Source organism: Astyanax mexicanus, chromosome 20 (assembly GCF_023375975.1).
Source record: "Astyanax mexicanus isolate ESR-SI-001 chromosome 20, AstMex3_surface, whole genome shotgun sequence".
NCBI lineage: Eukaryota > Metazoa > Chordata > Actinopteri > Characiformes > Acestrorhamphidae > Astyanax > Astyanax mexicanus.
Genome location: NC_064427.1, coordinates 13,912,196 through 13,936,579, shown reverse-complemented (window position 1 = coordinate 13,936,579; position 24,384 = coordinate 13,912,196). Strand labels below are relative to the sequence as shown.

The window sequence follows — 24,384 nt, the reverse complement described above, 5'->3', positions numbered from 1 at the left end:
CTCTGTACAATATCACTCTGATGAAGCGCCATTTAATTCAGAACTAGATTAAGAATAACTTGACATTACATGTCATATCAGAACATTCACTCCTTTGTGCCTCTTCTCAACATTAATAACAGGTGAAAGACTTTTGATCATTTCTAAATGTGACAGAATGTCTCCAATTGTGTTAGACCTTCTTACACATCACCATCCTATGCTCTAGTAGGCACCATTGTGCTAGTTGGTGCTTGATGAAGCGCCATTTAATTCAGAACTAGATTTATAATAACTTCGTAATTACATGTCATATCAGAACATTCACTCCTTTGTGTTAATTTAAACTTGTTTGGTCAAACATTTCAGCTTGTTCTGCAAAGGTTCAAAGGTCAATCTGAATACCACTTTGTGAACATTCTGGTTGAAGCCACCTGATCAATACCAATAACATGTAGACACCTTTTGACTAGTTCTAACTCACTTAATGAATATCCTACAAAGTTCACTAGATTTACATGTGAAATTAAGCACTGATCAGGTTGAAAGGCCTCTGCTCAACATTAATAACAGGTGAAAAACTTGATAATTTCTAAATGTGACAGGGCATCTCCAATCATATTAGACCTTCTTACACATCACCATTCAATGCTCCAGTAGGCACCATTGTGCAAGTTGGTGCTTGAACCCGATGATTGCCGCTTGCGGCTATATTTGTTGTTATTATTATTGTTATAATTCTCATGTATGTATGTATTTTTTTTGTTTGTGTGTGTATGTACTGTATTAAGGCCGAAACATAAATCAGCATAACAAAGTGTAAGGTATCTTGTTTGGGGTTGCAGTGTGTTTTTATAAAGAAGAAAACCTTAAAGAAATGTTTGAAAAAAAATTAAATAAGTACAAAATATTATATAGCTGCACTAAACTCTGCTGTTACTGAACTGGATGAGTTTTAATACACTTGTTAAGTAATGTAAGTCTAGTCTACTAAAAGCCAGTAATGTTAGTATAAATCTGTACTGCAGTAGAAGTGCATCATTTCAGAAATATTTTTTTTATTCGTCCCACCTACATTACAGGTCACTTGCTTTAAAATATTTAAGTGTTAGCATAATTTAAATGCCGCAATACTTAAAGGCTATTATTTTAATAAACATTAGCAGTAAATAATCTCAAAATAACAATAGAAATATAAAATAGAAAAAAAACATAAAAATACAAAAAACAATTTTTATATGACTAAAATGAATTAAACTAAAACTAGACTAAAATGTTGTTTTCATCCAGTTTTGCAACATGCCTCGGACTAGTTGATCACTCTCCATGACTGATCACATCCATATTTACATACATTCTAACTGCTTCCACTCCTGGTGCTGCTATACACCTGAATATATAAGACCTGTGAGTCGGCCTGTCACAATAAGATTTTTTTGTGGACAATATATTGTCCCAGAAATTATACTTGATATTTTTGTAATTTAAGGACTATTAAATGCCACTGACATAATGATAACAGAATAACATAAAACTAAGAAAAGCAATTATACACCTTTTAAAGACAACAAAACTAGAATTAATCATTTATTATAATTATATTGAGAATTATATACTTATTTCTTCACCTTCACCTTAGTCCACTTTTTTTGTATGCAGTCACAGTTATTGAAGCATGACTGGCTAAAATACTGTTAACTTTTAAATATGTGAACAAACATACAAACCTATTCTGTAATTTATGTTTAATGTTTTACCTGATTCTTTGTCCTGTGATCACATTTCGGTAAAGCTGCTTTGTGGGGGCGCCGAGTGGTCCAGCGGTCTAAAGCGCTGCCACTATGAGCAGGAGGTCGCCGGTTCGAACCCCAGCTCATGCTGCTTTGCCATCAAGCTGCCGGCGTCAGAGGGAGCAAAATTGGCCCTGCTCCCTCTGGGTGGGTAGATGGCGCTCTCTCCCCACATCACTCCTACGGGGATGTCTGCAGCACAGGGCGTCTGTGAGCTGATGTACTGGAGCCGAGCCGCTGTGCTTTCCTCCAAGCGCACTGGCTGCTCGGCAATGTTGCATCAGCAGCAGCTCGAAAAGAAGCGGTGGCTGACTTCTCATGTATCGGAGGAAGCATGTGCTAGTCTTCACCCTCCTGGTGTGTTGAGGTATCACTAGTGATAGGGGGAGTCCTAATGAATGGGTTGGGTAATTGGCCGTGTAAATTGGGGAGAAAATGGGAAAAAATTAGAAATAAAATTATAAAAAAAAAAAAAAAAAAAAAAGCTGCTTTGTGACATCAGTTGTAAAAAACGCTATACAAATAAATTTGGGAAAAAATAAAACATTCACCATATAATAATAATACAAATATTGTGTATTTGTCCTCTAGAGAGAGGTGGAAGAGACCGCAGAATACAAAGAGCCATGGGTGTGTGTACGAAGAAAAAAATTTAATCTCTAGCAGCTGCTCAAGAAGAACTCAGTTTGCCTAATAAAAACTTGTCACTGAATTCCACAGCAGCTGTCAGAAAATGATAGGAAGAGTTATGATAAGAAAACCTGGCAAGATGTGGACATCCTAGAGTCTGTCCACAAGGCTCTGAGCCCTCGAGTTAGTTTGGCCATAACTCCCTTATTCTCTCACTTATGTGTAAAAAGATAGTGATTTGATTGATATTGTGATGCATATAGAGTCGATATCGACTGATATGGAAAACTATCTTGATAAGATATTTTTTTTCCATAGCGCCCAGCCCTACACCAAAGCACATTAATGGCGTTACTTAAATAATTAAATAAAAGAAAGGAGCTTGGTCCAGTGGATTGTGATGCATCACAACACACACTCTACGCTCTTAGTGTATCTACACACGTGCCCGCACGTTGAACATCGGTGTTACTGTCATTTTCCAGTGTAATGTGCTTTGTCCAAATGCACATTTTGATCTGTGATCATGCCTGTCCAGGGGAATAGTGATAATTTGGAACCAAGTATTTCCCCTCTGTTTTCACTGCTCTGTTAATATGCAGTTTCCTGATTAATTCCCACTATTAAAGAAGACGAATTTATGATCCTCTGTACTGCCTGTCAAAGCCAACTGTATTTATATATCTGTGATTACCGCTGTTCAAAGTGGATTATAAAGTTGGTCAAAGGTGCCCTACTCCCTCCCTTAATCCTGTCAGAACCTCGTATGTTTTGTTTTTTTGTCCTTGTTTTACAAACAAATTAGTAAAGTGTTCGCTGCTAGTGTTTTTATTCAAGTTGTTTACTGGTTTCTCCATCACAGTCTCCCTTGTCAGCTTTTATAGCTTTTACAGTATTGGGCATGCTAAAGAAACAGGCAAAATAAGGGATTTAACTTTTCCATTAAATAAACAAATGGGTTCTGGACAAGTTATCGAAAGGCTAGCAGTCATATCTTCTACATTACCAACAATGTCTCATCTTCCAAAACCAGCTGTGTTTCCTGCCATTTCAACTTGTTGCTATAGAGTTTAGCTTTTGTTAATCTTATTAAAAGTAAACAAATAGGTTCTGGACAGTTTACCAGAACTAAGCCATGCTGAGGCAAGTTGAGCTCAAGTATGTTTCTTCTGTAGCTTTCTCCTCCTTTCGTCAGATCATCATTTATTTAAACAAATAGCAACCCATTTCAGTTCAGACTGTGTTTTAGTTTCTTTCACTGTTAATTATTGTGGCTCAGTCGATTAGAACATAGCATGGGATCCATACATTTTATTAGTAAATAATAACTGTGGGGAAGACAGTGATGATCTGAACACCATGGTAGGCTTTACATAACCACAGTATGGCACTAAGGCAGTAACCAGCACAGCCCTAGTTGTTAACATGTTTCAGACCTCTTGCAAAATCTAATTGTGTCTGGCTTCTCTCCTGCACTTTCTCACATAGAAGATGTGATTGCTCAGTGGGTTAGAGCGGTTTATTTGGGGAGGCATGTATGAGCATAACATGTTTTAGTTCTGTCCAGTACAACACAATCTAAAATAAACACTTTTGGCCTTTTTGACTTTTCATTGTTGTTAAGAGATTATTTGACATTTTGATTTAACTTCTGTGCTTTTGCCAGAGGCCAGAGTGTCTGCGCATGTACACGCCTCCTTTCATCTTGGCACCAGTAAAGGACAAGCAAACCGAGTTGGGAGAGACGTTTGGTGAGGCTTCGCAGAAATACAATGTGCTATTTGTGGGATACTGCCTTTCACACGACCAGAGGTGGTTGCTGGCCACGTGTACGGACATGTACGGAGAACTATTGGAGACGTGCATCATCAACATAGATGTCCCCAACAGGTACAGATAGCTGATTGCTTTTACGTGTTTATCCCTATAGCCCATTAATTGACCACTATTAACCTATGACCATGCAGCTAAGTAGCTAAAGTGTTTTTGTCCTGTTAAATAGCATTTATTTTCAGTTACTTGTTTCCTGTGTTTAGAGCAAGAAGGAAAAAGGGCTCAGCCCGGAGACTTGGTTTGCAAAAGCTCTGGGAGTGGTGCTTGGGTTTGGTTCAGATGACATCAGTTCCATGGAGAGTGGTAATTGGCAGACTCGGGCGGATAGGTCACGGAGAGTTGCGAGGTAACTATTTTTGTGCATAGAATCGTTGTAGTTTTTGTTAAACTAGCTTTTTTTATACCCCTGAAAAAAGGAAATGTTTTATTTGATTGTTTAAAGTATAATCCATATAATATGATACTGCCTGTATTCCATTTTTCTCTTCCTCTCTCTCTTTCTGTTCTCTGTTTTATTCTTTGTTTCAGACTGGAGTATATTATTGAGCCGAAGGAATCTGCAGTCTCTTAGCCGCCGGCTAAAGGACATGTGCAGGATGTGTGGTATCTCATCTGCTGACACTCCTAGCATCCTTAGTGCCTGTTTGGTTGCCATGGAGCCTCAGGGCTCATTTATCATCATGCCAGGTAATCTTACCCTTTCTGTTCCACGAAATGGTGACAAGCTGGTCTTCAGTAATTTAGATCTGTGTTTTTAGACAGCGTCCATTTAGTAGTAAAGGCTTGTTGACACAGGACACAATTTGAAAGATTGGCAGTTTAATGCAGGATAACCAGTGTTGGGCACGATACTTTGAAAAAGTAATTAATGAGTTACTAACTGAGTTACTCCACTATAAAAGTAACTAGTTACCACCCCCCCCCCACCCCACACACACACACTTTTTTATTTATTCAAATCACAGCAACAGGTGTAGTCATCGTAGGTTTAAGATTTTTTTTTATCAACCTTATTGTGATCTATAGTTCTATAAATTCGTTTTCACCGTCTCCTCCATGGTTTAAAGGCAGCTGTTCTGTATGTGAGAGGCTCGTATCACACACAGCGAAACTTTTTTGCTGGAGGGCGGGGCTGCACTCATGCAGCAGCTCTCTCTATTGAAGTGAATAGAATGCGCTGTGCTGGTGGACGGGGAGAGGGAGCGTCTCTCAAAATATCGCTCTGCGGGCCGCGAGTTTGAGATCCCTGGTTTAAAGAGCTCATTACAGAATACTGTCTTCCTTTGAGGAATCCTCCCCTCCCTTGTGACTCACACACACACATGCGCCTTTGTCTGTATGCGCGAAGTTAAAAAAAAAAAGTTAATTAAGCGGCTAAAGTAACGTGCAGTAACGGGGTGTCGAAAATAGTAACAGCATTATAGTTACAGTCAGAGTAATTAGTTAAATTACTCGTTACTGAAAAAAGTAACGGCGTTAGTAACTCCCATCACTGAGGATAACCATGATGCCTACAATCAGGCTAGCTAGCAGCTGGGATATGCAGGAGTGGCACAGGATAATGATAATGGGACCAGCCAGGCTTTGTGTAAATGAAACAGGATAGCCACTGCAGAACAGCAGTCATGTAAAGAAACTATGAAATCATTTTATTTTTTGGCAAATTCTGTTTAATTGTTTTTATAGTGCTGTCAGGTGATTAAAAACTGTAATTTAATTGATTATATGCTCTGTGATTAATTTGTCTAAATGAATCACATTTAATTACATTCACCGTTCAAGTATTTTAAAGGTCTGTTTCCACTAAAATCCACTTTTTTTTTTCTTTGTGAAATACTATAGGTCTCAGTGAGTTGTATATGCATGCTGCACATGAAACTGTTTCTCAGCATTCATTGTCTGCAGTAGCTAGTAAAAGAAAATCCTCAGAAATGCAAATAGATATAATGTGTCGATGTCAACCAGTTCATAGCATCGCCCAACTGCTCAAGCATCAAATCTCCAAGTCTGAGGTAAGAGTTTAGCGGGAGCTGAGTCAGCGCTTTAGAGTCAGCCAAGCACTAAAAACCCAAGAAAACAGCAAAACAACAATAATCAAGCTTTTAAACTGCCTTTTAAAAGTGTCAATTCCACTATAACTGAAAATATCTGCGCAAAGCTGTGTGGAACAGAGGTGCACAGCTTTGAACAGGCTGTCTGCCACTGCTAAAAAGCATGTGTGCTTGTGCAGGTGGAGGCCCTCCCCTCGATCCCCCTCCCTTCGCACTTCTCAGACAGCAGCAGACAGAGAAAGCGCTGCTCACTCAGAACACTGACTATCTACTTCTTGTGTCAAGAATCAAATCATTGCAACATAACGTGTTTGATTTAATTGTCTTAAGTGACATCGCACATCCTGCGATGTGACAATCGTGCATGCGCACATCTCAATGACTATACTTAAATGATATATCGTGCAGTCAGTGTCAGATGGTGTAAATGCTGTAGATCTCTCAACCATTTCTTTAAAATATTTTAATTTTCTTTTCTGTCTGTTTCCTGATGCATTAATAAAGTGAGACTGATGTAACAAACAGTTATAATACACATCATATCAAACAGCAGAACTTAACCTATCTAACCAGCACATTAACATTATATTGATTCTGATATCAACAGAATTAGTTAAGAAAAAATTAGCATCACCAGTTAGCCGTTAGCCATCTCCATTGACATAAACAGTCTGTTAGCCTAGCTAGCATTGGGAGCTGCATCACAGTGTTGTAAGGGTAATAACGAAGGACTCTAAACTATGTCCATAATCCACATATCATAGCAAACCACAGAACCTTTTAATCTAACCAGCACAAACCTGTGATTAATAAACAGCCATTCATTTACCTTTGAAATACCATTAGCATCGCTGTTAGCCGTTGTGTCTGATCTGGTAATCTGCTGACAAGTCCTCAGCCCATTTTATATGCTTATATTTGTATACCAAGAACTATATTTAGTCTGGATTTTTCTAATACGTAAACTTTTGATATAAGTATTTTGAAATATCTATTGTTTTTAAACTTTAAAATCTTTTATTTTAGAGTTTTAGGTAGGGGTGAAATATTTTATTATTACAGAGCAACATATTTCAGCTATTGATGTAAAAATTAGCTGAGTGTGTAGTTACTCTTTAAGATGTATTTTTGAGTAGGCTATGATCATCTGAAAATATCCTCTAACATGTGACCATCTCCTACAAATTCTTTGTCATTTAGGTAAATAAAATGCTTAAACTATATGAGAGATACAGTATTTATAGCATCTTTTACTGAATGATGTTCACTACATGATTCTGCTATCAGTTCACGTGATTTAAGCAGAGCAGCAGAATACTATAGGTTTTCATAGCCTGGCAGTGTCAGTGCATGATGACGTACATGACAGGCATTGGCTTTATACTATTCATATCGGTATTGAAAATATATTGTATCTACCTGAATAAAGAAATATATTGTGATATAAATTAAGGCCATATCATCTGGCACTATCCTGTAGTGAGAAGGAAAAACTACTTGACCATCCCAGGCGCATGTGACTGCAATGGAGGATAGTCCATAAACCATCGAGCCACGAGATGTTCAGTTAAAAGCCCTTAAAATCACTTTTATACGATTTATCTTGAGATGTTTTCAAGTTTTTTCAGTAGGTTACCTTTCTTGTAGAATTGTGCTTTAACTTTTTGTGAAACAGTTTCTTAATTGTTTAGAAGTCAATATTGCCTATATGGACAGCAATTTGAAATAAAAAACTTAACCTGTAAAATTGCGATGTTAAATGCAACACGGTCAAAAATTATTTCATTAATTTAGTTTCCTGACATGGAAGCAGATGAATGGCTCTGTGCGGGTTAGATTAGTATGTTCTGGGGTTTGATAACAGATGGACGGTGCTGTGTTGGTTAGATTAGTAGGTTCTGGGGCCCGAAAACAGATGGGTGGCTCTGTGCTGGTTAGATTAGTAGGTTCTGGGGTTTGATAACAGATGGGTGGCTCTGTGCTGGTTAGATTAGTAGGTTCTGGGGTTTAATAACAGATGGATGATGATGGGCTGGTTAGATTAGTAGGTTTTGTGGTTTGATAACAGATGGATGGCGCTGTGCTGGTTAGATTAGTAGGTTTTGTGGTTTGATAACAGATGGATGGCTCTGTGCTGGTTAGATTAGTAGGTTCTGGGGTTTGATAACAGATGGATGGCGCTGTGCTGGTTAGATTAGTAGGTTCTGGGGTTTGATAACAGATGGGTGGCTCTGTGCTGGTTAGATTAGTAGGTTCTGGGGTTTGATAACTGACGGATGGCTCTGTGCTGGTTAGATTAGTAGATTCTGGGGTTTGATAACAGAATGATGGTGCTGTGCTGGTTAGATTAGTGTGTTCTGGGGTTTGATAACAGATGGATAGCTCTGTGCTGGTTAAATTACTAAGTTCTGGTGTTTGATAACAGAAGGGTGGTGCTGTGCTGGTTAGATTATTAGATTCTGGGGTTTAATAACTGATGAATGGCTCTGTGCTGGTTAGATTAGTGTGTTCTTGGGTTTAATAACAGATAAATTATGGTTTGCTGGTTAGATTAGTAGGTTCGGGGGTTTGGTAACAGATGGATGGCGCTGTACTGGTTAGATTAGTAGGTTCTGGGGTTTGATAACAGATGGATGGTGCTGTGCTGGTTAGATTAGTGTGTTCTTGGGTTTAATAACAGATAAATTATGATTTGCTGGTTAGATTAGTAGATTCTGGGGTTTGGTAACAAAAGGATGGCACTGTGCTGGTTAGATAAGTAGGTTCTGGGGTTTGGTAACAGATGGATGGTGCTGTGCTGGTTAGATTAGTAGGTTCTGGGGTTTAATAACAGATGGATGGTGCTGTGCTGGTTAGATTATTAGATTATGGGGTTTAATAACTGATGGATGGCTCTGTGCTGGTTAGATTAGTAGATTCTGGGATGTGATAACTGATGGATATAGTTGTGCTGGTTGGATTAGTGTGTTCTTGGGTTTAATAACAGATAAATTATGGTTTGCTGGTTAGATTAGTAGGTTCGGGGGTTTGGTAACAGATGGATGGCGCTGTACTGGTTAGATTAGTAGGTTCTGGGGTTTGATAACAGATGGATGGTGCTGTGCTGGTTAGATTAGTAGGTTCTAGGGTTTGGTAACAGATGGATGGCGCTGTGCTGGTTAGATTAGTAGGTTCTAGGGTTTGGTAACAGATGGATGGCGCTGTGCTGGTTAGATTAGTAGGTTCTAGGGTTTGGTAACAGATGGATGGCGCTGTGCTGGTTAGATTAGTAGGTTCTAGGGTTTGGTAACAGATGGATGGCGCTGTGCTGGTTAGATTAGTAGGTTTTGTGGTTTGATAACAGATGGATGGCGCTGTGCTGGTTAGATTAGTAGGTTCTAGGGTTTGGTAACAGATGGATGGCGCTGTGCTGGTTAGATTAGTAGGTTCTAGAGTTTGGTAACAGATGGATGGCGCTGTGCTGGTTAGATTAGTAGGTTCTAGGGTTTGGTAACAGATGGATGGCGCTGTGCTGGTTAGATTAGTAGGTTCTAGGGTTTGGTAACAGATGGATGGCGCTGTGCTGGTTAGATTAGTAGGTTCTAGGGTTTGGTAACAGATGGATGGCGCTGTGCTGGTTAGATTAGTAGGTTCTAGAGTTTGGTATCAGATGGATGGCGCTGTGCTGGTTAGATTAGTAGGTTCTAGGGTTTGGTAACAGATGGATGGCGCTGTGCTGGTTAGATTAGTAGGTTTTGTGGTTTGATAACAGATGGATGGCGCTGTGCTGGTTAGATTAGTAGGTTCTAGGGTTTGGTAACAGATGGATGGCGCTGTGCTGGTTAGATTAGTAGGTTCTAGAGTTTGGTAACAGATGGATGGCGCTGTGCTGGTTAGATTAGTAGGTTCTAGGGTTTGGTAACAGATGGATGGCGCTGTGCTGGTTAGATTAGTAGGTTCTAGGGTTTGGTAACAGATGGATGGCGCTGTGCTGGTTAGATTAGTAGGTTCTAGGGTTTGGTAACAGATGGATGGCGCTGTGCTGGTTAGATTAGTAGGTTCTAGAGTTTGGTATCAGATGGATGGCGCTGTGCTGGTTAGATTAGTAGGTTCTAGGGTTTGGTAACAGATGGATGGCGCTGTGCTGGTTAGATTAGTAGGTTCTAGAGTTTGGTATCAGATGGATGGCGCTGTGCTGGTTAGATTAGTAGGTTCTAGAGTTTGGTATCAGATGGATGGCGCTGTGCTGGTTAGATTAGTAGGTTCTATGGTTTGGTAACAGATGGATGGCGCTGTGCTGGTTAGATTAGTAGGTTCTAGAGTTTGGTATCAGATGGATGGCGCTGTGCTGGTTAGATTAGTAGGTTCTGGGGTTGTGGGTTTTTTTGTGAACAATTGTTTTTATTGTTTTTCTTTCTTTTTTTTTTAACAACCACCCACATTTCCCTCTCCCCTTCCTGACAGCCCCACCCAGGCGTATCAATATACTTTCTGACATATCCAAAAATAAATAAATAAATAATAATAATAAAATAAAATAAATGTATAACAACTCCAGCAATCAGTCATAACAGTCCACTTTTGAAAGTTCACTTTAGTACAAGAAGCAGCTTCACCTTTTCAAAGGCGTCCTGCCACCTTCTCAATGTCCTGGCTTTGGCACCATGTATCCAGGCTGTTGATAGCTCCATAGATATAATGTCCAGTAAAGTTTGAGTCCAAATATTTCTGCACAACTTAAAAGTGGAATCCCAGCGTTTTGTCAAAAGAAGTTTTGCAGCTGTAAAAGCTGCCAACAGCAAATTCCTCTGCCATGATGACAGATTAAGATTAGAGAAGTTGTTTAGAAAGAATAAATCTGGAGTTAAAAGTAGTTCTTCCTCAATAAGAGTGGATATATCCGATGTCAATTGACTCCAGAACATTGATAACGTAGGACAGGACCAGAAATAATGCATAAAAGTTCCTAATTCCCCTAGGCAACACGCATCACATAAGGGAGAATTTGTCAGTTGCATGTGGTATCGCTTCAATGGAGTTAAATATATGGTTCTGGGATTTGATAACAGATGGATGGTGCTGTGCTGGTTAGATTAGTGTGTTCTTGCGTTTGATAACAGATAAATTATGGTTTGCTGGTTAGATTAGTAGGTTCTGGGGTTTAATAGATGGATGGTGATGTGCTGGTTAGATTATTGGGTTCTGGGGTTTAATAACTGATGGATGTAGTTGTGCTGGTTAGGTTAGTGTGTTCTGGGGTTTGAGAACAGATGAATGGTGCTGTGCTTGTTGGATTAGTAGGTTCTGGGCTTTATAACAGATGGATTATGGTTTTCTGGTTAGATTAGTTGGTTCTGGAGTTTAATAACAGATGGATGGTGATGTGCTGGTTAGATTAGTAGCTTCTGGGGTTTGATAACAGATGTACGATGTAGTGCTGGTTACATTAGTAGCTTCTGGGGTTTGATGGATATGTTCTTTTGGTTGATATAAGCACTGCACTGAGTATTGTCTTCTTTCTGAAGACATTTTTTTGTTACAACTACTCAAACTTAGTTATATTTTTGTCTCCTCAGACTCCGTGTCGACTGGTTCTGTATTTGGCCGCAGCACAACTCTGAACATGCAGACGTCACAGCTTAGCACCCCTCAGGACACCTCTTGCACACACATCTTGGTGTTCCCCACCTCTGCCTTTGTCCAGGTCAACAGCTCTAGCTACACCCCCGAGGATATTGCCTTCAATCCCATCAATGGTAAAGACTGTGGAAAAATATCTTGTTTCTAGTATACTGCAGTGTTGAGACCTCCATATGCATGATATCTTACTTATCTGTGATTATGATTGCTGATTTATTCGTATTATTTAGTTATTTATTTTTATTAACTTGCTTTATAGATGGATCAGATCCTATCGGTGGAATCTTTGACCTTTTGGAGCAGGAAAGTGACCTGGTTGATCCAGACATAATCAGTATTCTTCCTGCCTCCCCCACCACCTCCCCAGTCCACTCTCCAGGATCACAATATCACCATGGAGGAGACGGTAGCAAGGTATGAAGTATGTGAAAATTTGTCTTGAGATGGGTTGATTTAAAGAACCCATTTTAATGTTCACTGATACAATTGTAAAATCAGGTTTCTAGTTTAGTAATGTGTTAATGCATCTTCACACTAATGTATAGAAATTTTTTAAGTCAAAATTCCAAATGCGGAAATTAGGTAATGCTTTTATTTGTACAGTACATCTTGCTTTTTGGACATTTTCTAAGAATACAGAATTTTGTTTAGGTTTAAACTAATCTTCTATCGGTCCTCTGTCAGGGTCAGAGTACAGATCGAATGGAGTCACATGATGAGGCTCCCAACATCCTGCAGCAACCTTTGGCTCTAGGCTACTTTGTATCAACAGCTAAAGCAGGTCCACTGCCTGACTGGTTCTGGTCAGCCTGCCCACAAGCTCAGAACCAGTGCCCACTTTTCTTAAAGGTAACTGTCTCTATCATTTGTTTTGTTTTTGTGTTTTCATCATACTTACATTTTTTTAGATTATCAAACATATTTTAATATCAAACAAAGAGAATCTGAGTAAATACTAAAAGCTGTTTTTAAATGATTTCATTTATCCATTTTCCAAAGGAATTAACTAGCCACAATCAGGCCTGGTTACTGCCAGATCTCTAGAGTTAAGAAATCACTTAAATAGAACCTGTCAGGCAACATGAAGCAGCTAAAAGATCACAAAAAGCAACAAATCATGCCCCAATCTATAGAAATTCAAGAACCGATAAGAAAACAAAGTATTCAACATCTATCAGTCTGGAACAGGGTTGCAAATTAATTTTTAAAGCTTTGGGACTCCAGTGAATCAAGGTGAGAGCTATTTTTCACAAATGTAGAAAACATGGAACACTGGTCAACCTTCCCAGGAGTGACTGGCTTACTTTCCAAAAGGGCATCCAGGAGGTCCCAGAGGAACCCAGAACAACATATAAAGAACTGCAGGTCCTACCTGCCTCAGTTAAGGTCAGTGTGATTCAATAATAAGAAAGAGACTGGGCCTGTTCTTGGGAGAGTTCCAAGGTGCAGATCACTGCTGACTAAAAAGAACCCAAAGGCCCATTTTACATTTGCCAAAAATATATTCGTGAAAAGTGAACCAAATTTCCACCATAGAGATGTGAAGACGCAAACACTTTTTTTTTTTGCAGTTGTTGCAACAATCAAGTTATTAGGTTTTGGGGGCAAATTCTTTTTCAACATATGGCCAGGTTGGTTTGGATAGATTTTTTCCCCTTAATAAATGAAAATATTATTTATAAATTGCTTTTTATATTTAATCAGGTTATGTTTGTCTGATATTAAAATGTGTTGATTAGAAAAATCTAAGTATGATGAGCAAAACACATCTGTATGGGGGGAACACTATTTCACAGTACTGTATATGGGTTAAATAAAACCACTTAAGCCAAAGTCCTATGATTTAAGTTATGTAAATATTAACTGTCCACTGTTAATTTCTACACATAATACTTAGTGTTCTATACATCCATTTTCATTTTATAGTGAAAATAAATTGTAAACTGTTTCTGTGTCTGGCCCATTTTGATTCATAAGTGTTGTCCAGGAGATCTTTTTTTCTGGACTTTGCTCTTGAGTCATACCTAGGTGTTTAGAGGTTTCCTTTAAATACAATAATTTCTTGTTTTATCTGATTCAAAAAGTTTGATGTATAAAAATAAGATTTGTCATTTAAAGGCTGTTAGATTAGACTAAACCTGCAGTGGCTTGAGTCTGGCAACCAGCAGGCAACAGCATATCACAGCCTCTGATTTCACATCCACCAGTCATACCTCCGCCTGGTCATATGACCCATTGTTTCCTGCTCATGAAATGTGTAAAGAATTAGTCAAAGTGATTGGTCAGCAGTGCTTTTAATGTATGAGAGAAGGATCACAAGAAAGATGTGTCCAGCTTATTGATCCATGTATAAGATTGTGGGATAACATGATATTTTAAGAATGTTGCAGTTGAGACATTCAGTTATCTTCTAAAATATGACTTTCTAAAATAAAATATCTCAACAATTGCAGCGAATCGCATGGTATTTTTTCCAGTAGATTTTATACATTTAGTTGAAGCACTTTTCTTTTTCTCCCCTTAGGCCTCTCTTCACATTCATGTATCTTCAGTGCAGTCAGATGAGCTTTTGCACGGCAAACACTCCCACCCACTGGACTCCAGTCAGACCTCAGATGTACTTAGGTGGGGAATCTTGTCCTTCTACTGTGAGCTGCTGCTCTTGTTTAATTTTCTAATTACAGAGGTATCAAGTGAGGCATTTCACAATGTCGATCTATGGTCTCAAGTGGCATCTACAATCCCACGTTTATGTCAGAAACAAATTACGTTTGAGATGCATCTTCTAATCAGCAACAAGATTAGTTGGTGATCATATTGCCTCATGCTAACTATGAATGCTTTGGATCCATGTGAACTACAGATTGATCAGTTAATCCAAAATATAACTGTAAAGTTGTTTGTAAACATTGTGCCACACGAGACCACACATCTGCAGCGTTATCATGCCGGCATTAGGTATGTGATTTTCACTGTACAATAATAGAAAATATCATGGTTATCACATATAGAATAAGAAAAAAAAATACAGTTATAAAATTGTTTTAAAATTTCATAACTCTTATTTAAGATAATTTGAATATTATAAATCATCTTACTGTTAAGCAACCGTTTGGTGTGTTATTATGCAATAACAAGACTAGTAGTAGAGAGGAGATGCTCTATACCAGCTTTGCCTCTTTTGCCAAGTGTAATGTAGCAAGTAAAGTATTGGAGTGTGTGGTTTAGGAAGCAGATGTGGATTTTCCTGAGGAACTGTGGCAAAAAAAAAACTGCCCACCAGTATCTAAAGTGTGGGAGAATTTTGCAGAGACTCAACAGTGTGGTGCTCTGTAAGCTTTGCAAAGTGGAGGTGGATATGGGCATTAAAGTATGCGGTGGTCAGGGACTGTACAGATATGTCAGTGCTATCTGTCTCCACACTTATGTACACTTATGCCCCAGTATGTAAAAAAAAAAAAAAAAAAGGCTTTTTTTTTTTTTTAACAATAACACTGTAATTCACATAAAACAAAAGCAAGACAGCAGCAAAACAGCAGAAGTATTGTGTGTTCGTCGCCTCATGTTAAAAGCATAATGATGTACGATACTTTATCCATCCCTGTTTTATATGAGAGAATAACTGAAACTAACATTAGAGCCTGTAAACTGTCTAATTATTTTCTTGCACTAGATTAAAAAAAAAATGTTAGTGATTACTTCAACTGCATAATAATATAATATTATTATAAATATATAATAGTATATATATATATAATAATATATATATAATAGTATTTACTACACTGGCATGGTATGGAAAAAATATATATGTATTTATAAAAATCAGAGTATAAAAAAAGTATAAAAAATGTGTTTATATTGATATCGATGTAAACACATTTTTTATACTTCAATGTTACTCAGAACCCATTTGACTCCAGCATTAAGCCAGTAAGTCACTGTAGAAAATGTGTACCAAGAAAAATAAAGGAAATCCATTTTTTTTTATTTAGACTTTACTATGTAAATTCTTATTAAAATATTTTAAAATATCTCAGTTAAAACATTTTATGCAGGGCTGGTATATTTTATTATTTATTATTTTATTACAGAACAACATATTTTAGCTATTAATGTAAATAAAAAGAGTTTAGTTACTCATTTTTAGGTGAGTTTACATCAAACTGAAAATTTAGCCAGGGTTTCTAAGAGATATAGTTACATTTTTTGCAGGGCACTGCAAATCATTCACTGCATTATGTCGAGCAGGACACTATAGGCTTATGTAGCCTGGCAGTTCCAGTGTGTGAACACAAACACAGGCGGTAACTTTATACTGTTCATAATGATATAGGACTTATTTTGTATCGACCAAACTTAAATTGCTAAAATATCCTCCAGCTCTAAATCTGAGTAAAAGGAAAAGTTACGCTGTTATTCAATCAGATCAGAGGGATCTATAGACTACCTATTGGTTTGGGTTTAAACACAACACTAAATAAAAACACTGTCTGACACCAATCTTAACTATGTAAACCAATTAATAATAATAAATCACTGCTACATTTGTGAGATTCAATAGAATAACATTTTTGTAAACCCCAGTTATGATATTTGAAAGTAAATGTTTAAATATTAAGAGATTGTTTTTTATTTAATCACAATTACAATTTAACAATAATTACAAGCCCTTTTAAGAGCGACTAAACAAAAGATAATTTTTAGTTTATTTGTTTAAAAAAAGTAGATGCAGCCCTATTTGTCTCTTTTTTTTTAAATACAGAAAAATAATGTAAACATGATTTAGTTTTGTTATATTTAATCTTTGCTACCATGCACATCCTTAGCTTTAAATATTTGACATAAAGATAAAAAGATATTAATGTATTTTATGTTGAAAGAAAACTCATTAAATTCTAATTTTCAGTTTGTCATTAAACAACCTCACGCTTAATTGTAAAGCTGATAGTTACATAAGAGCCAGTCGTTTGAGTTGATTATTTGTTTCAGTAATCAAAAGGTTATTCAACTATTGGAATAGTTGTTTGTTGCAAATCTACAGTGCATTTGTGGTTCAGAAATTTGTATATTGTTCACACTGTACAGTGCAAGTACAGCCTTATTCCAAATTGTATTATATTAATCACTTTCACCAAAAAAAATTACACAAAATAACCCATTATGACCATGTGAAATTTTTTTTTTGAGAGTTCTGAAAATTTATTAAAAATAAAAAAACGAAGAAATCTCATTTACGTAAGTATTCACAGCCTTCCCCATGAAGCTCGAAATTGAGTGTATCCTGTTTCCACTGATCATCCTTGAGATGTTTCTACAGTTAAATGAAGTCCACCTGTGGTAAATCCAGTTGATTGGATGGGGAGAAGGGCCTTGGTCAGGGAGGTGACCTGATGGTCACTCTGTCAGAGCTCCAGTGTTCCTCTGTGGAGAGAGGAGAACCTTGCAGAAGGACACCCATCTCTGCAGCAATCCACCACTCAGGCCTGTATAGCAGAGTGGCCACTCCTTAGTAAAAGGCACAAGGCAGCCTGTCTGGAATTTGCCAAAGGGCACCTGAAGGACTCTCAGACAATGAGAGACAAAATTCAGGGCCAGTACCATCCCTACAGTCAAGCATGGAGGTGGCAGCATCATGCTATGGGGGTGTTTTTCAGCAGCAGGAACTGGCAGACTAGTCAGGATAGAGGAACAGATGGATGCAGCAATGTACAGAGACATCCTGGATGAAAACCTGCTCCAGAGCGCTCTTGACCTCAGACTGGGGCGACGGTTCATTTTTCAGCAGGACAACGATCCGAAGCACACAGCCAAGATCTCAAAGGAGTGGCTTCAGGACCACTCTGAATGTCCTGGAGTGGCCCAGCCAGAGCCCAGACTTATTATCCGATAAATCATCTCTGGAGAGATGTAAAAATGGCTGTGCACAGACGTCTCCCATCCAACCTGATGGAGCTTCAGAGGTACTGCAAAGAAGAATGGGCAAAACTGCCTAAAGAGAGGTGTGCCAAGTTTGTGGCATCATATTCAAAAAGACATGAGGCTTTAGTTGCTGCCAAAGGTGGTTCTACAAAGTATTAAGCAAATTTTTTTTGTTTGTTTTTTTAATTTTAATAAATTTTCTCAAGAAAACTTTTTTCACATGGTCATAATGGGGTATTTTGTGTAGAATTTTGAGGAAAGAGATTCATATAATACAGTTTGGAATAAGGCTGTAACGTAACAAAATGTGGAAAAAGTGAAGCGCTGTGAATACTTTCCAGATGCACTGTATCTCTGCATTTGGCTTATTGGAGCAAGGGCAGTACCATTGTCGTTTACTGCTTTCAATTTAAACCGGTGTTTAAGTATTTAACTCGTGATTTTCATGTTTGTCACATAATCAAATAAAATGTTGAGAATGATTACTGCCTGAAAAATAGCTGTGCCCTGCCCTGTAGTTGAAAGAGTGGCCTTTGCAGACTGCAAAACAGCCAGAAACAGGTGTTTTGTAACATATTTAATGACTAGCATCTTTTCCCACCATCAGGTTTGTCTTGGAGCAGTACAACGCCCTCTCCTGGCTGACCTGTGACCCTGCAACACAAGACCGTCGTTCATGTCTACCCATTCACTTTGTGGTGCTGAACCAGCTCTACAATTTCATCATGAACATGTTGTAACATCTTTTGACAAGAACTCAGTATTACCAGAGCAGGGAATAGGGGTGAGAGAGGAAAATGACCTCCAATGGGATCTTAACCCAAAAGTCTGACACCTTAAACCATTTTGGCTGTGGCAGTCTATTTACAATATAGTACCACAGAGATAGACCAGCTAATTGATGTCACAAAATGCAAAGAAAGAGTTTTTTGTGTGGGGAAGAGGCCAAAGAGGAGCCAGAAAGGAGAAGAAAAAGGAAGTGTTCTAGCTTTCTGATGTCATTGTGATTACCATGGTACTGTTTGGTTTCATGACACTAGTTGCTGCATATGGAAGAAGTCTAATGTTTTGGAGGAAAAGGGACATCCGTGATTTCATAATGAAAGAGTTGAACCAACCTGAACATTATTGAATTTGTGGTTTTAAGACATGGAAATTAATTATTTTTTTTATTTTAAGACCTGAAATTCCCTTTTTCATGTGGATACACTAGCATCTAAATGAAATGCCTGCATTTGTCTTATTTATTGTAAGTTTTTAAATGTATAATTTGTCTTATTTCTTAACCTCTTTTATATATAAAAGATCTAGGAGGTTTAAATCGCCTCCCTGCTTTCAAATAATTGGACAAAAATACCTAATCTTAATAAATAAAAAAAGAATAAAATTTGCTGTAGGTTGCCTTTAGAGTATTATTTTTTGTAAGGGATAACAAATTTGTATTGTCATGATGTACAGAGATCAAAGGATTGGGTAAATTATGTCCATTCCTTTGTGAATGGACAGTTGCAGCTGTGCCATAGCTGTAAAGACTGTACAGCAATGAAGTTCACTGTGTCTAAAGAGAGGTACATTGTCGTATATAGTATTTTATACCACACATTTAGACATGAAAACGGCAATATATAAATAATTATAAATGAATGTCGTGCCAGTTACGTTTTGGCACAGCTTCTGTTTTAGGAATAAAGTGAGTCAACTCTTTTTGTTCTGTGCTTGTTTTTTTTTTTTTTTTTTTGAAAGATAGACCATTATGTGAAATTTGCCTGATTTGTACTGAAAGATCATATGCTGTGTTTTCAAACTGAGCTAGTTTTAGATAGGTGTGCTATGTAACTATACCCATCATGTGGTAAAGAACGCATATAGATCGAGTTCATTTAACTTTTGTGAGTAAAGCAGACTTTGAGGGCCAAATTTGGGTGCCTTTTGTAAACATAACTAATGTGTGTGCACAGAGATATGCTGCAGTAATTATTGAGTATTTGATATCTTAAGTCTTTTAAATCAACTACAGAAATTTGTAAGTTTCTGAAAGTATACAAGGAAGAACCAAATAACTAGATAAAACAAGCATAGTACAGCAACAGTAGGCTTATTCATTTTTAATGAAAATATTCTGTTATTACAAATGAGTTGTGAGGACTAGCAGCTAAGTTAGGATTAGCAGAAATGATTATTCTAATATAATGTGTATGAGTATTCATTCACAGCCATTGCCATGACACTAAACCTTAAACCCAGGTGCATATTAGAAAATATATTAAAAAAAATACAGTTAAAATAAATGAGTGGAAATCATAAAATCAAAGGTTATATTTATGAAACATTCATCAAAAGGCAACTGATGATAAATAAAACTAACTTTATATAAAATATAAAAAGCAATAACTAAGAAAAACAATATAAGCTAAAAAGAATGGTCAAAAAAGTTAACTACAAACTAAATAAGACCAAAATCATGAATCATGAAAAATACTAAAATCAGCTAAAACAGTGGCAGGCAGTATGGAGGTGTTTAGAGAGCAGGAGTATAAAATTAAGGAGTGACAGCATTCAGCTGAGTTTTAAAGTTTCCTGTAGTGAATTTTAGCTCACTCCTGCTCTGTAGTTAAAAACAGATTTTCCCTGTTAAGTAAAAACTCTCGGTTCCAAAAGGGTGATCCAGTCACTGGAGCGAGTCTGGTAAGTTTTGTTATTTTTAATAAGTATTTGTGTGATGTATGGTGGCATATGGCCAGAAAGTGCTTTAAAGTTTAAAAAAAATCAATGTGTTTCTCAATGCACAGCAAGAGAAGACCACCCAACTTTTGTATTTATCAGTGATCTACTGTTCGGGTCACCAGTAATTAATCTTAATCAGTGTTGGGCACGTTACTTTGAAAAAGTAATTAGTTATAGTTACTAGTTACTTCTCCAAAAAAGTAACTGAGATAAAATCACTTGTAGTCCTCAGAGACACACCAGATAAACATATTACAACCTTTAGTTTTGAAAAACTTGATTCTGTTGATTTTTTATTATGTTTTTAATGTTAACTTTTTTACTTTAAAACGCCCATATGAAATATAGATATAAAATCACTTGTCTATTCATGTGTATCTTTATAGACAAGTGATTTTATATCTATATTTCATATTAGTACAGTACAGTAGCAATTTTTATTATTAAAAAAATAATATAAAATCAACCGTCATATTTTTCAAAATTAAAAGTTGTAGTATGTTTATCAGGTGTGTCTCTAAAGACTACAAGTGATTTTATTTCTATATTTCATATTAGTACAGTATAGTAGCAATTTTTATTATTAAAAAATTATTTAAAAAATCAACCAAATCATATTTTTAAAAAATAAAAGTTGTAGTTATTTTTCAGGTGTGTCTCTAAAGACTACGTATGATTTTGTTTTATCTATATTTCATATGGGCGTGTTACAGTAGAAATGCATTAAACGGCGCTGTGAATGTTTACGTTTTTAATCAGGGTCCGTACTTTGCAGACGGTCCCTTAACAGCTTCAGCGCCCGCTGCAGCGATTCCTGCCATTTTCAGTAAATATTCTTGGAGAAACAGAAAGGTTGGGTGTTTTCAGAAAATCTGACGTTTGTAGTTTGTTCTCTGTTCTTCTGTGGTTTGGAAAATGTAATTTGGGAGAGTTTAGGACATTGCCTGTGAGCAAGAGAACGGCCGAAAGGCGAATCTCCGCTGAATATCGAATATCAAACTAACTTTACTCCGCTGCTGTACACGGGCGTTTTCTCTGCTTTGCCTTTCAGAACCGAAATTATCAATACCGGGTTCTTCCGTTCGGGCTTTCGCTAGCTCCGAGGGTCTTTACCTATGGAGTCAAAAAAGGGTCATAAAGATTTTGAGTTTGTAAAACAGAAGTCACAAATGTACTGAAACTTGTAACTGCGTTTAAACAACTGCATGCACGAAAATCCAAATCCACAAATTAACTGGAATGTGCAAACTTGAAACAGAAAGTAATATTAATAATAATTCAAATGTACGAATGTGAAAAAAATATTTTAATTATATATAAATATATATATTTTAATTTGTAAATCCAATCTCTTGAATGTGTGAATCAGTACTGCTCAAATGGCTTAAGCTGGGTCAGACCAAAAATCACATGGAATTTGTGAGGTTGTAAATGTGACAGTGGGTGTTTTTCACTGTGGAGCTAAAAATCCTCTCATTCACCTTCTCTGCTGCGGGTGCGAAGCTCTAGCTGCAGTTGCGAATTTTGACCCTGTTTTGATGCCTGATTGATGGACCAATAGGAAAGCTTTATCCGGACCAATCAGATTACGGGGTTTGTTTAACCAATCAGAACAATGGGTGGGTCTCTGCAGGTCAGAGTACTGGGCGTGTCGAAAGGTGGTCGTCTATTGGTCTATTGGAGCTGACGTTTTGGAGTCGGCCACCATGCGCCCCCCAGTGGATTAATTTACACTGAGGAAGGAGTTTAATAAAACAATAATATTCATAACTCTACCAATTTTTACCCGATTTACACACGGTTTGGTTTGTTACAAACAGCAGAGATGTAGTAATGATACAGGACACTGTCACACATTACAAATATGTGCTTTCATGCTGAAATACTTTACATTATGCTCTTTATCAAAGACAGACATATGGTATAGCATATTAATTAGTACATAAATTAATTAATTTATTTTTATATATATATATATATATATATATATATATATATATATATATATATATATATATATGTGTGTGTGTGTGTGTGTGTGTGTGTGTGTGTGTGTGTGTGTGTGTGTGTGTGTGTGTGAGTGTGTGCATCTACATAAATATAAAATTAATTCATATTATTAGAACATAATATAAAGTATTTCAGCATGAAAGCACGTATTTGTAATGTGTAAATCGGGGAAAAAATGGTAGAGTTATGAATATTATCGGTTTATTAAACTCCTTCCTCAGTGTAAATTGATCCACTGGGGGGCGCATGGTGGCCGACTCCAAAATGGCGGCCACACTTTCGACACGCCCACACCTTTCGACACGCCCAGTACTCCGACCTGCAGAGACCCACCCATTGTTCTGATTGGTTAAACAAACCCCGTAATCTGATTGGTCCGGATAAAGCTTTCCTATTGGTCCATCAATCAGGCGTCAAAACAGGGTCAAAATTCGCAACTGCAGCTAGAGCTTCGCACACGCAGCAGAGAAGATGAATGAGAGGATTTTTAGCTCCACAGTGAAAAACACCCACTGTCACATTTACAACCTCACAAATTCCATGTGATTTTTGGTCTGACCCAGCTTAAGCCATTTGAGCAGTACTGATTCACACATTCAAGAGATTGGATTTACAAATTAAAAAATATATATTTATATATAATTAAAATATTTTTTTCACATTCGTACATTTGAATTATTATTAATATTACTTTCTGTTTCAAGTTTGCACATTCCAGTTAATTTGTGGATTTGGATTTTTGTGCATGCAGTTGTTTAAACGCAGTTACAAGTTTCAGTACATTTGTGACTTCTGTTTTACAAACTCAAAATCTTTATGACCCTTTTTTGACTCCATATTTACCAGATGCATGGCGGCGGCGTTATCTCCGCTGAATCGCGCTGGAATGAAGATCTTGCCGTACCTGGACGACTGTCTGATCTGTTCACATTCGCGGGAGCGAGCGCTGGCGGATCTCAAGGTGTTGCGATCTAACGTAGCAGGGCTGGGGCTTTCCATCAACCTGGAGAAAAGCTCCCTCTGCCCGAGTCAGTCTGTTCAGTTCATAGGCATGAACTTAGACTCGCGAGCCATGAAAGCATCTCTGACGACACAGCGCGTGGTGAGTATTCTGGGATTACCCTCCAGAGTTCACATGAGCCGCTGCGTCCGCTACAGTCACCTGTTACGTCTGCTGGGAATGTTCACAGCGGCTGTGTGCATTTTTCCGCTCGGTTTGCTGGAACTGCGACCGTTTCAGATCTAAATGAATCATTTGGGGCTCGATCCGATCCGTCACAAACACAGGCTGGTGCTGATCGTTCAGGGGTGCGAGGAGGCTCTCGCCCCGTGGAGGCGCCGCTCTTTTCTCATGGCGGGGGTACCGCTGGGGGTCGTGGCATCACGTCGGGAGATAATCACCACCGACGCATCTCTCACGGGTTGGGGTGCTGTATGGCAACGCAGCGCTGTGCAGTGTTCTTGGAGTTTTCACCAAGCCCAGGACCACATAAACCTCCTCGAGCTGAAAGCGGTTTATTTGGCACTCCAGCATTTTCTGCCACAACTCCAGGGTTGTCGTGTTCTTGTTCGTTCAGACAATATGACAGTTGTTTACAACATTAACCACCAAGGTTGTACTCGTTCCCTGCCTGCTCTGCATCTGGCACGCAGCATCCTCACCTGGGCGAATCACAGGCTGGGATTGCTGCGGGCGATTCATCTTGCTGGGACCCTCCAAGGGCGTAGGAGCAGGTTTGATATTGGGGGGGGACACATTTGCCAATATGAACCCAAGCCCACCCTATAGTTTCCTAGAACAACATTTGTGGACATTACTTTTAATC

The 24,384-nt window shown here is 37.8% G+C and overlaps 1 protein-coding gene and 1 long non-coding RNA gene across 18 annotated transcripts in view; both read left to right on the top strand.

Moving 5' to 3' along the window:
• Positions 1–19,528, top strand: part of med13a (mediator complex subunit 13a) — a 125,919-nt gene extending 106,391 nt beyond the window's left edge. For both annotated transcript variants that reach the window (XM_022681066.2, XM_022681065.2), the window contains exons 23-30: positions 4,066–4,289; positions 4,436–4,578; positions 4,761–4,919; positions 11,839–12,018; positions 12,162–12,316; positions 12,587–12,751; positions 14,427–14,527; positions 18,432–19,528. In XM_022681066.2, the coding sequence (XP_022536787.2) occupies positions 4,066–4,289; positions 4,436–4,578; positions 4,761–4,919; positions 11,839–12,018; positions 12,162–12,316; positions 12,587–12,751; positions 14,427–14,527; positions 18,432–18,564 (1,260 nt within the window). In that variant the 3' untranslated portion in view covers positions 18,565–19,528. The remainder of the gene's footprint in view (positions 1–4,065; positions 4,290–4,435; positions 4,579–4,760; positions 4,920–11,838; positions 12,019–12,161; positions 12,317–12,586; positions 12,752–14,426; positions 14,528–18,431) is intronic.
• Positions 4,927–11,832, top strand: LOC125784922 (uncharacterized). 16 transcript variants are annotated; one of them, XR_007427559.1, is made up of 4 exons: positions 4,927–10,014; positions 10,066–10,116; positions 10,474–10,575; positions 10,627–11,832. It is a non-coding gene; the product is annotated as an uncharacterized LOC125784922 (long non-coding RNA). The 16 variants fall into 16 exon arrangements; XR_007427555.1 differs by lacking the exon at positions 10,474–10,575 and having other exon boundaries at positions 4,927–8,280; positions 8,485–10,116; XR_007427551.1 differs by lacking the exon at positions 10,474–10,575 and having other exon boundaries at positions 4,927–8,331; positions 8,485–10,116.
• Positions 19,529–24,384: the final 4,856 nt, after the last annotated feature.